The sequence below is a fragment of the Rhinatrema bivittatum genome, chromosome 2 (genome assembly GCF_901001135.1).
Source record: "Rhinatrema bivittatum chromosome 2, aRhiBiv1.1, whole genome shotgun sequence".
Taxonomy (NCBI): Eukaryota; Metazoa; Chordata; class Amphibia; order Gymnophiona; family Rhinatrematidae; genus Rhinatrema; species Rhinatrema bivittatum.
In genome coordinates this window covers 570,701,634-570,717,454 of record NC_042616.1, presented here as the reverse complement: position 1 = coordinate 570,717,454, position 15,821 = coordinate 570,701,634, and the positions used below count along the sequence as shown (strand labels likewise).

The window sequence follows — 15,821 nt, the reverse complement described above, 5'->3', positions numbered from 1 at the left end:
CGCCTCCGGGCAGTCCGGTTCAGGCGGACCCTGATGTTTCAGAGGACGAATCCGAACCCTCCGAGGAGGGGGAACTTCCCTCGGGGATGGAGCCATATCTAACCATGAGGCGGTTCTTTCCCAAGGAAGATCTCTCTGACCTAGTATCTCAGTGCCTGGCGGAGTTGGCTATTACAGGCCCCAGCACTACGGTGCCATCTACACAGAACCCTCTGCTGGAGGGTCTTCATCCTACAGCCCGCCATTTCCCCTTCTTGCAAGCCGTACAGCAACTGATAGACCTGGAATGGGCTGCACCAGCGGCCTCATTCAAAGGGGGTCGGGCCCTGATGGGCATGTACCCCCTGGATCCGGCAATCAAGGAGATGCTGGCGTGCCCTCAGGTGGACGCCTTGGTTAGTGCGGTGGTCAAGCGCACTACCATTCCAGTTGAGGGGGGGGGGGCGGCCCTCAAGGAACCTCATGACTGGCCACTGGACGCCATCCTGAAACAGACTTTTGAGGTGGCAGCTCTGTCTTTGTGAATCGCAACCTGCTGCACAGTGGTGACGCGTTCCTGTTTGTCACAGAGCAGGAACAATGCTCCACAAGCAGACATGGAGTCCGCTCTCTCGTTCCTCACGGATGCCGCATCCGACCTATTCCGTACAACAGCCAAGGGGATCTCATCTTCCGTAGCTGCCAGGAGGCAGCTCTGGATACGGAATTGGTCAGCTGATGCTGCTTCGAAGACACGGCTCACCAGAATGCCCTTTAGGGGTTTTCTCCTGTTCGGCAGCGACCTCGATAAACTGGCCAGAACATGGGGTGCCTCTCCAATACCTCGACTGCCGGAAGACAGGTTCTAAAGGAACCAGCGTGCCTTTCCAAGGCCATCCAGAGGCAGAAGCTCCCAACGCTTCATTCCCTATAGGGGTCGCTACCAGGCACCTCGTCCTCAGGCCAGGAACCAGTCCTTTCGGACCAAGCAGCAGAAGAGGGGAGCCGGCTCCGGTTCAGGGCCCGGCCGCGCTTCCCAATGAGAATCAGCCAATCCATCCGGGGGACGGAGCCATAGGGGGCAGGTTAACCCTCTTCTACCCCAGGTGGGTCGAGATTACGTTGGACCAGTGGGTCCTCGCCATCATCCGAGGGGGCTATTATCTGGATTTCCATCACACCCCTCCGGACAGGTTTGTGGAGTCCCCGTGTCCAAGCCACAAGAAGGCGGCATTAGAAGTTACCCTGGCGAGGCTCCTGTTCTTGAAAGCCATAATCCCAGTACCTGCCTGGGAAATGGATTCTGGGCACTATTCCATTAATTTCATGGTAACCAAGAAGGAAGGCACTTTCCGGCCCGTACTGGACCTCAAGTCAGTCAACCGATACTTACGGGTCCCGAGGTTTCGCATGGAAACTCTGCGCTCAGTCAAGACCGCAGTACAGCCAGGAGAATTCCTCACGGCCTCAGACTTGTCAGAAGCCTACCTGCATATCCCGATCTATCGGGATCATCACCGCTACCTACGCTTCAAGGTTCTGGGACGCCACTTCCAATTCCGGGCTTTGCCCTTTGGGCTAGCCACGGCGCCGCGGACCTTCACCAAGGTGATCGTGGTGGTAGCAGTGGCGCTCAGACGGCAAGGAATCCTGGTCCATCCCTACCTAGACGATTGGCTGATCAGGGCGAAATCACGAGAGGAGAGCCATCTGGCAACCAACAGAGTGATCGCCCTTCTGGAAAGCCTGGGATGGGTAGTCAACCTAAACAAGAGCTGCCTACAGCCTTCCCAATCACTGGAATACCTGGGAGTCCAGTTCGACACCCAGGCAGACAAAGTCAGTCTCACCACCAAGAGAAGGTTAAAACTTCAGATGCATCTCCGGTCCTTGATGGGAGCCAGCCGGCCCACAGCTTGGGATTACCTGCAGGTTCTCGGTCTCATGGCATCCACCCTGGAAGTGGTACCCTGGGCAAGGGCCCATATGAGACCTCTACAAAGCTCCCTGCTTTCTCGCTGGAGTCCCCGCTTCCGGAACTACTCCGTGCATCTACCTCTACCAGCCAGAGTGCGGACCCAGTTACGGTGGTGGTTGCAGTCCAACCACACGAGCAGGGGGTCGAAGATGTCCTCCCCCACGTGGATTCTGCTCACCACAGATGCCAGCCTGAGCGGATGGGGAGCACATTGCGAAGAACTCACCGCCCAAGGGCGGTGGAACAGAGAAGAAGCGGAGTGGAACATCAACCGCCTAGAGGCACGGGCAGTCCGGTTAGCCTGCCTGCAATTTGCTCACAGACTGCGGAACCGGGCAGTCAGAGTGATGTCTGACAACGCCACCACGGTGGCATACATCAACCGTCAGGGCGGAACCAGAAACCGACAGGTGTCCCTAGAGATAGCCCCGCTGATGGCTTGGGCAGAGGCGAATCTTCAGGACATCTCCGCCGTCCACATTGCCGGAAGGGATAACACCACGGCAGACTTCCTCAGCAGAGAAAGCCTAAATCCGGGGGAATGGCAGCTGTCACCCACAGCCTTCCAGATGATTGTGGATCACTGGGGGATTCCGGACATGGACTTACTAGCGGACAGGTCCAATGCTCAAGTACCCAGATACTTCAGCCGCAAGTGAGATCCGTTCTCTCACGGGATCAAAGCCCTGGTTCATCCATGGCCTCCAGGGGCCCTGCTATACGCCTTTCCTCCGTGGCCCCTGCTGAGCACCCTTATCCACAAGATTCAGAAGCACCGGGGCCTAGTTCTTCTGGTGGCAGCAGACTGGCCAAGAAGACCCTGGTATGCGGACATGCGAAGACTACAGGCAGGGGAGCCCCTTCCCCTGCCTCCTCTCAGGGACCTGCTATGTCAGGGTCCCATCCTCCACGAGGATCCGGCTCAATTCTCTCTTACGGTCTGGCCATTGAGAGGGCTAGGCTGAAGAAAAGAGGTTACTCGGAGCCGGTGATAGATACACTCCTCCGCGCTCGCAAGTTTTCAACATCCCTCACCTATGTAAGGATCTGGAGAGTATTTGAAGCCTGGTGCGACACTCATGGCACCAATCCACATGCGACCACAATCCCTATTGTCCTGGATTTCCTACAGGATGGGCTTCAGAAGGGTCTCTCCCTCAGCTCCATCAAGGTTCAGGTGGCTGCGCTGTCTTGCTACAGTCCCAGGAGGGATGGCAAGACCGTTGCCACACACCCATATGTTTCCCGCTTCCTGAAAGGAGTCAGGCACATTCGTCCGCCACTGAAGTGGCCAGTGCCTTTGTGGAACCTCAACATAGTTTTGGATTTGCTCGCGGGATCCACCTTCAGACCCCTTCTGGGCCTGTCTCTCCGTTCGCTAACTTTGAAGATGGTGTTCCTGCTGGCAGTGTGTTCAGCACGCCGCATCTCAGAGCTACAAGCGCAGTCCTGCCGTGATCCCTTTCTCAGAATCACTCCTGAGGCTAACCATCTTCGCACGGTTCCATCCTTCTTGCCTAAGGCAGTCTCACAATTTCACCTCAACCAGACTATATCCTTGCCGACCACGGCAGGTTTGAAGAAAACGGAAGAAGGGCGTTTGTTACACCATCTCGACATCGGCAGATTGCTGCCCAGATATCTGGAAATGACAGAAACAGTATGAAAGACGGACCATCTGTTCGTCCTTCACAGCGGGAAGAAACAAGGTGAAGCGGCCTCACCGCCCACCATCGCCCGCTGGATTAAAGAAGTTATCAGAGCGGCCTACGTAGAGGCCGGGAAGTCACCGCCTCTGCAAGTCAAGGCTCATTCTACCGGAGCCCAAGCAGCATCTTGGGCAGAATCTAGGATGCTGTCACCCGCAGAAATATGTAAGGCAGCGACATGGTCCTCCCTCCATACCATCTCCAGGTTCTACCGTCTGGATGTCCAGGCCAGGGAGGACACAGCATTTGCGAGGGCAGTCTTACGCGGTCCTCAGGCAGTCTCCCGCCCAGTCCGGGAGTAAAGCTTTTGTACATCCCACTTGTTCTGAGTCCATCTGGCTACACGACAGGAAATGTTGAGATTACTTACCTGATAATCTCGTTTTCCTTAGTGTAGACAGATGGACTCAGCATCCCGCCCAACTGCCTGTATACATTGGTTTCACCGATTCAAGGTAAGCCTTATCACTTCTTACATGAGTGCGTCCACTCTACCAGGTGTCGACGCCTTCCGGTTGGGAATGCTGGCGGTCTCCAGCTACTATCAATCGGTCAGGGGGATCCTGTTTTCACTATTTCATTGATCGTCAGTACACATATATCCATAACAGCTTTTGCAAGGAAGATTACTGAAGTGCTTCACTTCCTGTGTGGGTATATGTACCCGTGCTGAGGTCAGATCCGTCTCCAACTGCTAGCACGAGCACACTATAACCCACTTGTTCTGAGTCCATCTGTCTACACTAAGGAAAACGAGATTATCAGGTAAGTAATCTCAACATTTCCTGTTGGCTGAGTACTAAAATGGTTATTTGTTATTAATCACGTTTTTGCTAGTCTGACCACATTTGGCTTTTGAAGAGAATACTGATAGGCTAATGTCAGTGCAGGAGAGTATATACTGCGATATCCGCTTTGCTCTGTCTCCATTTCTGGTAGAGGTGCATAACCCACTCTGTCTGGATTCATCTGACTATCCTAAAGAAAAGGAAATTATCAGGTAATTAGTAATTTGTTTTTTTATATTTCCCTTATTTCATAGACTAGCAAAGATAGGGAAGGACTTGTTTTTTTACATTTACTTGACCTTTCTATGAGGAAAGGCTGAAGAGGTTAAGACTGTTCAGCTTGGAGAAGAGATGGCTGAGGGGGATATGATAGAGGTCTTTAAGATCATGGGAGGTCTTGAATGAGCAAATGTGAATCTGTTATTTACACTTTCGAAAAATAGGACTAGGGGGGCATTCTATGAAGTTAGCAAGTAGCACATTTAAGACTAATCGGAGAAAATTCTTTTTCACTCAATGCACAATAAAACTCTGGAATTTAACAGTGGATGTGGTTAGTGCAGTTAGTGTAGCTGGGTTCAAAAAAGGTTTAGATAAGTTCTTGGAGGAGAAGTCCATTAACTGCTATTAATCAAATGTACTTAGGAAATAGCCACTGCTATTAATTTCATCAGTAGCATGGAATCTTCTTAGTGTTTGGGTAATCGCCTGGTTCTTGTGGCCTGGTTCGGCCTCTGTTGGAAACAGGATGCTGGGCTTGATGGACCCTTGGTGTGACCCAGCATGGCAATTTCTTATGTTCTTATGTTGGACTGGAGGAAGACTTTCCAGTTTCGTATGACAGGATTTCATGAGTGTTGTTAGAATGCTACCTTTAGAGAACATCAGTTAAAAGTTGCAGTTTTGCTTCAAAGTACCTGAAACTTCATTTACATGTTTTCATGCTTGTGTATAACCTCATCTACCCAGATTTTTGTTAAAATGTGTAGCATATCTAAATTTGAGTACTATGAATATTTCTTCTTGGCTGAGTGAAAACAATTTCTTGTTTTATTAAAAATACAATGTGTAATGTTTTTATTTAGGGGAAGAATATTCCACGCTCTGAAAATGATCTTTATGAAGATGCTGGCTATGCACTTGGTGATAACTTGAACACAAGTCTTTCAAGTTTTTTAGAAAATGAGAACTTGCTGTCTGTGGCAAGTTTAGATGCAAGCTTCACTGGTAATGTACAACTTTTAATATTTATTTATTATTTTTTATATATATCGTTTTACATTCAGGTACTGTAGGTATTTCCCTATTCCCAGAGGGCTTACAATCTAAGTTTGTATCTGAGGCAATGGAGGGTAATGTGACTTGTCCAAGGTCACAAGAAGTGGCAGCAGGACTCAAACCCTTGTCTCCTGGTTCGTAGCTCACTGCTGTAACCACTAGGCTATTCCTCCTTCCTATTTTTATTTTAAGTACAACAGGAGAATCTATGTATACCTATTTATTTTTTTTTAATTTTCAGTGTTCAACAAAGTATTGAATAAAATGGAATTGAGACCTCTTGTATTTATAATGGTTTTCCTAAGATTTTTATTACTGTCATGTTAGGACAAAATTCTTTTTCAATTAATACATTCTAATTCGTGCAACTGATACTTTTTATATTTTGTCATTTCCTGTCGTGTAGCCAGATGGATTCAGAACAAGTGGGTATAGTGTGCTCGTGCTAGCAGTTTGAGACGGATCTGAGGTCAGCACGGGTACATATACCCCCACAGGAAGTGAAGCTCTTCAGTAATTTCCATCTCCAAAGCAGTTTGGAGAGCCTGCACGCTCGCTGAGCGTGTTTCCAATCTACTTTCTACTTACCAAATTTCTACAGAAACATCGAGCCCCGCACTCCTGCGGTGATTCCATTCGGTCCCTCCCCCAGTTGAGTTTCCCGAGGTGATTTCCGTGGTCCCTCGGAGGTTAGGCTTCGGTCCGGTGGCCAAATCGCGGCAGGGACCAAGCCCCCGAGCAGGAAGGCTTGGGTCGGGCTAAGAGGCGCCTCGGTCCCGGCGTGGACTTGGGAGGCAGCGGGTGCATTCCTCAAGCGCGGCGGTGAAGGTATTTCCCCTCTCCCCCCGCAGCCGGAGACCGCCCGGGATTCAGCCGGGAAGCGCCGAGGATCAGGTAAGGCGCAAAACTTTTACTTTTGGTCTCCGAAGTTCGAGGATCAGTGGTGTTGCCTGTATGCGGCACGCCGTGGAGGTCGCCATTTTGTTGACCCTGTTCAGATATTGAGCGCCCATGATAGGCGCCTGTATCGTATTGAGCGCATATTGTGTTTAGCGTATATTGCTGACCGCATATTATTGAGCGCATATTGTGTTTAGCGTATATTGCTGACTGCATATTATTGAGCGCATATTGTGTTTAGCATATATTGCTGACTGCATATTATTGAGCGCATATTGTATTAAGCGTATATAGCTGTCGCTTATTGTTGAGCACATATTGTGTTTAGCGTATATTGCTGACCGCATATTATTGAGCGCATATTGTGTTTAGCGTATATTGCTGACCGCATATTATTGAGCGCATATTGTGTTTAGCGTATATTGCTGACTGCATATTATTGAGCGCATATTGTATTAAGCGTATATAGCTGTCGCATATTGTTGAGCGCATATTGTTGAGCGCATATTGTTGAGCGCATATTGTTGAGCGCATATTATATTGAGCGCTTATTGCATTAAGCGCATATTGCTGCCACATATTAATCAGTGCGCAATGGAACAATTGAATGCCCCGGTGTCCCCGGCAGCGGCGCCTCCTGATTCCGGCGTGAAAGCTCTTGGCCTCTGCTCAGCATGCCAGCGAGGAGCCACACACAGCGAGGAGCCAGACTCCCTTTGTGCCCAATGTGAGGAGGCAGTGGAAGCCTCGGGCCAGGACCAGTCTCAACCGAGGTTTGTTGACAGTTCCCCAGGGGCCACCCCGGATCTCGCAGGCAGTCTCGAACAACCTGGGATCCCGGGGGACCTGGTACCCCGACGACTTGAGACCACCTCTATTTCCTGGGTGGATCTCTTTAAGGGGATCCATGCCTTTGTACAGATGCAATCAGCTTCCCGTCCAGGTCCTGCTGTTGCTGCTGCTGCTCCTATTGCTGCGGCTCCGGTTGCTGCTCCAGCGGCTCCTGCCCCTGGACCTTCGCGCCCTTATTGTGGGCATGTACACCCGCCTCCGGGCAGTCCGGTTCAGGTGGACCCTGATGTCTCGGAGACTGAATCAGAACCCTCCGAGGAGGGGGATCTTCCCTCGGGGATGGAGCCATATCGAACCATGAGGCGGTTCTTTCCCAAGGAAGATCTCTCCGACCTAGTACCTCAGTGCCTGGCGGAGTTGGATATTTCAGGCCCCAGCACTACGGTGCCGTCTACACAGAACCCTCTGCTGGAAGGTCATCGTCCTATAGCCCGCCATTTTCCCTTCTTGCAAGCCACACAGCAACTGATAGATCTGGAATGGGCTGCACCAGCGGCCTCATTCAAAGGGGGTCGGGGCCTGATAGGCATGTACCCCCTGGATCCGGCAATCAAGGAGATGCTGGCGTGCCCTCAGGTGGACGCCTTGGTTAGCGCGGTGGTAAAGCGCACTACCATTCCAGTTGGGGAGGGGGGGGCTGCCCTCAAGGAGGCTCACGACCAGCGACTGGACACCATCTTGAAACAGACATTTGAGGTGGCAGCTCTGTCTTTGCGAATCGCAACCTGCTGCACAGTGGTGACGCATTCCTGTTTGTCACAGGTCAGGAACAATGCTCCGGAGGCGGACATGGAGTCCGCTCTTTCGTTCCTGACGGATGCCGCATCCGACCTTGCCCGTACAACAGCCAAGGGGATCTCATCTTCTGTGGCTGCCAGGAGGCAGCTCTGGATCCGGAATTGGTCAGCGGATGCTCCTTCGAAGACACGCCTCACCAGAATGCCCTTTAGGGGTTCTTTCCTGTTCGGCAGCGACCTTGATAAACTGGCCAGCACATGGGGTGCCTCTCCAATACCTCGACTGCCGGAAGACAGGTTCAGAAGGAACCAGATTCCCTTTCCAAGGCATTCCAGAGGCAGAAGTTCTCAACGCTTCATTCCCTATAGGAGTCACTACCAGGCATCTCGTCCTCAGGCCAGTAACCAGTCCTTTCGGCCCAAGCAACAGAAAAGGGGAGCCGGCTCGTGTTCAGGGCCCGGCCGTGCCTCCCAATGAGAATCAGCCGATCCAGCTGGGGGACGGGGCCATAGGGGGCAGGTTAACCCTATTCTACCCCAGATGGGTCGAGATTACGTCGGACCAGTGGGTCCTCGCCATCATCTGAGAGTGTTATTTTCTGGGCTTCCATCATCTACCTCCGGACAGGTTTGTGGAATCTTCGTGTCCGATCCACAAGAAGGCAGCATTGCAAGCTACCTTGGCGAGGCTCCAGTCTTTGAAAACCATAATCCCGGTACCTGCACGGGAAATGAATTCTGGGCATTATTCCATTTATTTCATGGTACCCAAGAAAGAGGGCACTTTCTGGCCCGTATTGGACCTCAAGTCAGTCAATCGATATTTATGGGTCCCGAGGTTTCGCATGGAAACGCTGCGCTCAGTCAAGAACGCAGTACAGCCAGGAGAATTCCTCACGGCCTTATATTTATCAGAAGCCTACCTGCATGTGCCGATTCACCAGGATCATCAGCGCTATCTACGCTTCAAGGTGCTGGGATGCCACTTCCAGTTCCGGGCTTTCCCCTTCGGGCTGGCCACGTCGCCGCGGACCTTCACCAAGGTGATCGTAGTGGTAGCATCGGCGCTCAGACGGGAAGGAATCCTTGTCCATCCCTACCTAGATGATTGGCTGATCAGGGCGAAATCGCAAGAGGAGAGCCATCGGGCTACCAACAGAGTGATCGCCCTTCTGGAAAGCCTGGGATGGGTAGTCAACCTAAACAAGAGTTGCCTACAGCCTTCCCAATCTCTGGAATATCTGGGAGTCCAGTTCGACACCCAGGCAGACACAGTCAGTCTCACCACCAAGAGAAGATTAAAACTTCAGACGCGTCTTCGGTCCTTGGTGGGAGCCAGTCGGCCCACAGCTTGGGATTACCTGCAGGTTCTCGGTCTCATGGCATCCACCCTGGAAGTGGTACCCTGGGCAAGGGCCCATATGAGACCTCTACAACGCTCCCTGCTCTCTCGATGGAGCCCCCGCTTCCGGCATTACTCCATGCATCTACCTCTACCAGCCAGAGTGTGGACTCAGCTACGGTGGTGGTTGCAGTCCAACCACACGAGCAGGGGGTCAAAGATGTCCTCCCCCACGTGGACTCTGCTCACCACAGATGCCAGCCTGAGCGGATGGGGAGCACACTGCGAAGAACTCACCGCCCAAGGACGGTGGAGCAGGGAAGAGTCAGGGTGGAACATCAACCGACTAGAGGCACGGGCAGTCTGGTTAGCCTGCCTGCGATTTGCTCACAGATTGAGGAACAGAGCAGTCAGAGTGATGTCTGACAACGCCACCACGGTGGCATACATCAACCGACAGGGCGGAACCAGAAGCCAACAGGTGTCCCTCGAGAGAGCCCCGCTGATGGCCTGGGCAGAGGCGAATCTTCGGGACATCTCCGCCGTCCACATTGCCGGAAGGGACAACACCACGGCAGAAATGGCAGCTGTCGCCCACAGCCTTCCAGATGATTGTGGATCACTGGGGGATACCGGACATGGACTTATTAGCGGATAGGTCCAATGCTCAAGTACCCAGATACTTCAGCCGCAAGCGAGATCCGTTCTCTCAAGGGATCGATGGCCTGGTTCAGCCATGGCCCCCAGGGGCCCTGCTTATACGCCTTTCCTCCGTGGCCCCTGCTGGGCACCCTTATCCACAAGATTCGGAAGTACCAGGGCCTAGTTCTTCTAGTGGCACCAGACTGTCCAAGAAGACCCTGGTACGCGGACATGAGAAGACTACTGGCAGGGGAGCCTCTTCCCCTGCCTCCGCTCCGGGACCTGCTACATCAAGGTCCCATCCTTCACGAGGATCCGGCTCAATTCTCTCTTACGGTCTGGCCATTGAGAGGGCTAGACTGAAGAAAAGAGGTTACTCGGAGCCAGTGATAGATACACTCCTCCGAACGCGCAAGTTCTCCACATCCCTCACCTATGTCAGGATTTGGAGAGTGTTTGAAGCCTGGTGCGACACTCATGGCACCAATCCACATGCGACTACTATCCCTATTGTTCTGGATTTCCTGCAGGATGGGCTTCAGAAGGGTCTATCCCTAAGCTCCATCAAGGTTCAGGTGGCTGCGCTGTCTTGCTATGGTCCCAGGAGGGATGGCAAGACCATTGCCACGCATCCAGATGTTTCTCGCTTCCTGAAAGGAGTTAAGCGCATTCGTCCGCCACTGAAGTGGCCAGTTCCTTTGTGGAACCTCAACATTGTTTTGGATTTCCTCGCGGGATCCACCTTCAGACCCCTTCGGGGCCTGTCTCTACGTTTTCTCACTTTGAAGATGGTGTTCTTGCTGGCTGTATGTTCAGCACGCCGCATCTCAGAGCTACAAGCACTGTCCTGCCGTGATCCCTTTCTCAGAATCACTCCTGAGGCTATCCATCTTCGCACGGTTCCATCCTTCTTGCCTAAGGTAGTCTCACAATTTCACCTCAACCAGACCATATCCTTGCCAACTACGGCAGGTTTGAAGAAATCTGAAGAAGGGCGTTTGCTACGCCATCTCGACATCGGCAGATTGCTGCCCAGATATCTGGAAATGACAGAAACAATACGAAAGACTGACTATCTGTTCGTCCTTCACAGCGGGAAGAAACAAGGTGAAGCGGCCTCTCGGCCCACCATCGCCCGCTGGATTAAAGAAGTTATCATAGCGGCCTACGTAGAGGCCGGGAAGTCACCGCCTCTTCAAATCAAGGCTCATTCTACCAGAGCCCAAGCGGCATCTTGGGATGAATGTAGGATGCTGTCGCCTGCAGAAATATGTAAAGCAGCGACATGGTCCTCCCTCCATACCTTCTCCAGGTTCTACTGTCTGGATGTCCAGGCCAGGGAGGACACAGCATTTGCGAGGGCAGTCTTACGTGGTCCTCAGGCAGCCTTCCGCCCAGTCCGGCAGTAAAGCTTTTGTACATCCCACTTGTTCTGAGTCCATCTGGCTACACGACAGGAAATGGTGAGATTACTTACCTGATAATCTCGTTTTCCTTAGTGTAGACAGATGGACTCAGCATCCCGCCCAGCTGCCTGTATACATTGGTTTCACCGATTCAAGGTAAGCCTTATCACTTCTTTCATGAGTGCGTCCACTCTACCAGGTGTCGACGCCTTCCGGTTGGGAATGCTGGCGGTCTCCAGCTACTATCAATCGGTCAGGGGAATCCTGTTTTCACTATTTCATTGAGCGTCAGTACACATATATCCATAACAGCTTTTGCAAGGAAGATTACTGAAGAGCTTCACTTCCTGTGTGGGTATATGTACCCGTGCTGACGTCAGATCCGTCTCCAACTGCTAGCACGAGCACACTATACCCACTTGTTCTGAGTCCATCTGTCTACACTAAGGAAAACGAGATTATCAGGTAAGTAATCTCACCATTTTGCACTAATTCTGGATAATTGGTTTATATTCTCCACTTTTCAGGTGGAAACACCAAGATCTCACTTGTTTAGAGATCTGCTTCTCCATCTACTTCCCAATGGGACTCTGGTCTCCCAAAGGTTGAGTTGTATTGAGCTTTAGTCCTTCATATTGGAGTTTCTTTCAAGATGCAGGATTTCAGCAGCAGAGAAAATGGCGCAGAGAATTGTATTTGTAAGGGAGATATTAAAGGGATTGTGCATCTGAATGTGAGAAGGTACCCCATCCCCACCATCTAAACTGAAAGCTAATGGCATAATTCTACATGAGTCCTGCATGAGTAGTCATTGCTATCCTTAGGTTTGAGACCATGCAGTCAGAGACAGATAATCCCAAGAAGTCTATAGAAATCATGGAATAAAAGAAATGGTAATGTTAGTTCTCACAGGACAAGCAGGATGGTTGTCCTCACAAATGGGTGACATCGAGGATGGAGCCCAACCACGGAAAACTTCTGTCAAAGTTTCAGGAACTTTGACTGGCCCCTACTGGGCATGCCCAGCACGGCACTAACCCTGCAGCCAGCAGGGGTCTCCCTTCAGTCTTCTTTTTTCCACGTAGCAGTTGCCACGCCATTAAGGAGCTCTTACCACATTCCTGACAGGAATCTCTTCAACTTTATTCTTGAAGAAAAATTGCCCCTCAGGGGTCTCCCTTCTTCAATTTTTACTCCGCGGTACTTCGGTAAGTTTTTTGCCGTTGTTTTTGTCGACTACCGTCTAATTTGGCCCTCGAGGCCTGTTGGCAGTCGACCGTCCCGCGGCTAAATTTTTGGCCTATGGCCATGGCGTCGGGGTTCCGTCGGTGCCCGGACTGCACACGTACTATGTTCATCACAGACCCACATATAGAGTCTGTGTTTTGTGTTTAGGGAGTGAGCATGATGTCCTGACTTGCACCAAATGTGCCTTAATGACACCAAAAGGTCGCAAATGCTAATGCCAGAAGTCTAAGAAGTAAGATGGGAGAATTAGAATGTATAGCAGTAAATGATGACAGACTTAATTGGCATCTCAGAGACATGGTGGAAAGAGGATAACCAATGGGACAGTGCTATACCGGGGTACAAATTATATCGCAATGACAGAGAGGAGCAGTCGGGAGGTGGTGTGGCGCTTTATGTCCGGGATGGCATAGAGTCCAACAGGATAAACATCCTGCATGAGACTAAATACAAAATTGAATCTTTATGGGTAGAAATCCCTTGTGTGTCAGGGAAAACTACAGTGATAGGGGTATACTACCGTCCACCTGGTCAAGATGGTGACATGGACAGTGAAATGCTAAGAGAAATTAGGGAAGCTAACCAAATTGGTAGTGCAGTAATAATGGGAGACTTCAATTACCCCAATATAGACTGGGTAAATGTATCATCGGGTCACGCTAGAGAGATAACGTTCCTGGATGGAATAAATGATAGCTTTATGGAGCAATTGGTTCAGGAACAGACGAGAGAGGGAGCAATTTTAGATCTAATTCTCAGTGGAGCACAGGACTTGGTGAGAGAGGTAACGGTGGTGGGGCCGCTTGGCAATAGTGATCATAATATGATCAAATTTGATTTAATGACTGGAAAAGGAACAGTGTGCAAATCCAAGGCTCTCGTGCTAAACTTTCAAAAGGGAAACTTTGATAAAATGAGAAGAAAGGAGCAGCTACAAAAGTAAAAAATGTCCAAGAGGCGTGGTCATTGTTAAAAAAAAAATACCATTCTAGAAGCACAATCCAGATGTATTCCACACATTAAGAAAGGTGGAAAGAAGGCAAAACGATCACCGGCATGGTTAAAAGGGGAGGTGAAAGAAGCTATTTTAGCCAAAAGATCTTCATTCAAAAATTGGAAGAAGGATCCAACAGAAGAAAATAGGATAAAGCATAAACATTGGCAAGTTAAATGTAAGACATTGATAAGACAGGCTAAGAGAGAATTTGAAAAGAAGTTGGCCGTAGAGGCAAAAACTCACAGTAAAAACTTTTTTAAATATATCCGAAGCAGAAAGCCTGTGAGGGAGTCATTTGGACCGTTAGATGATCGAGGGGTTAAAGGGGCACTTAGAGAAGATAAGGCCATCGCGGAAAGATTAAATGATTTCTTTGCTTCGGTGTTTACTGAAGAGGATGTTGGGGAGGTACCCGTAATGGAGAAGGTTTTCATGGGTAATGATTCAGATGGACTGAATCAAATCACGGTGAACCTAGAAGATGTGGTAGGCTTGATTGACAAACTGAAGAGTAGTAAATCACCTGGACCGGATGGTATACACCCCAGAGTTCTGAAGGAACTAAAAAATGAAATTTCAGACCTATTAGTAAAAATTTGTAACTTATCATTAAAATCATCCATTGTACCTGAAGACTGGAGGATAGCAAATGTAACCCCAATATTTAAAAAGGGCTCCAGGGGCGATCCGGGAAACTACAGACCGGTTAGCCTGACTTCAGTGCCAGGAAAAATAGTGGAAAGTGTTCTAAACATCAAAATCACAGAACATATAGAAAGACATGGTTTAATGGAACAAAGTCAGCATGGCTTTACCCAGGGCAAGTCTTGGCTCACAAATCTGCTTCACTTTTTTGAAGGCGTTAATAAACATGTGGATAAAGGTGAACCGGTAGATATAGTATACTTGGATTTTCAGAAGGCGTTTGACAAAGTTCCTCATGAGAGGCTTCTAGGAAAAGTAAAAAGTCATGGGATAGGTGGTGATGTCCTTTCGTGGATTGCAAACTGGCTAAAAGACAGGAAACAGAGAGTAGGATTAAATGGGCAATTTTCTCAGTGGAAGGGAGTGGACAGTGGAGTGCCTCAGGGATCTGTATTGGGACCCTTACTGTTCAATATATTTATAAATGATCTGGAAAGAAATACGATGAGTGAGATAATCAAATTTGCAGATGACACAAAATTGTTCAGAGTAGTTAAATTACAAGCAGATTGTGATAAATTGCAGGAAGATCTTGTGAGACTGGAAAACTGGGCATCCAAATGGCAGATGAAATTTAATGTGGAGAAGTGCAAGGTGATGCATATAGGGAAAAATAACCCATGCTATAATTACACAATGTTGGGTTCCATATTAGGTGCTACAACCCAAGAAAGAGATCTAGGTGTCATAGTGGACAACACATTGAAATCGTTGGTGCAGTGTGCTGCGGCAGTCAAAAAAGCAAACAGAATGTTGGGAATTATTAGAAAAGGAATGATGAATAAAACGGAAAATGTCATAATGCCTCTGTATCGCTCCATGGTGAGACCGCACCTTGAATACTGTGTACAATTCTGGTCGCCGCATCTCAAAAAAGATATAATTGCGATGGAGAAGGTACAGAGAAGGGCTACCAAAATGATAAAGGGAATGGAACAACTCCCCTATGAGGAAAGACTAAAGAGGTTAGGACTTTTCAGCTTGGAGAAGAGACGACTGAGGGGGGATATGATAGAGGTGTTTAAAATCATGAGAGGTCTGGAACGGGTAGATGTGAATCGGTTATTTACTCTTTTGGATAGTAGAAAGACTAGGGGGCACTCCATGAAGTTAGCATGGGGCACATTTAAAACTAATCGGAGAAAGTTCTTTTTTACTCAACGCACAATTAAACTCTGGAATTTGTTGCCAGAGGATGTGGTTCGTGCAGTTAGTATAGCTGTGTTTAAAAAAGGATTGGATAAGTTCTTGGAGGAGAAG

At 49.6% G+C, this 15,821-nt stretch overlaps 1 protein-coding gene across 3 annotated transcripts in view; it reads left to right on the top strand.

Annotated features, from left to right (window-relative positions):
* Positions 1–15,821, top strand: part of CEP192 (centrosomal protein 192) — a 1,292,743-nt gene that overhangs the window by 223,246 nt on the left and 1,053,676 nt on the right. For all 3 annotated transcript variants that reach the window (XM_029590939.1, XM_029590938.1, XM_029590940.1), the window contains one exon: positions 5,540–5,681. In XM_029590939.1, coding sequence (XP_029446799.1) covers positions 5,540–5,681 — 142 coding nt within the window. The remainder of the gene's footprint in view (positions 1–5,539; positions 5,682–15,821) is intronic.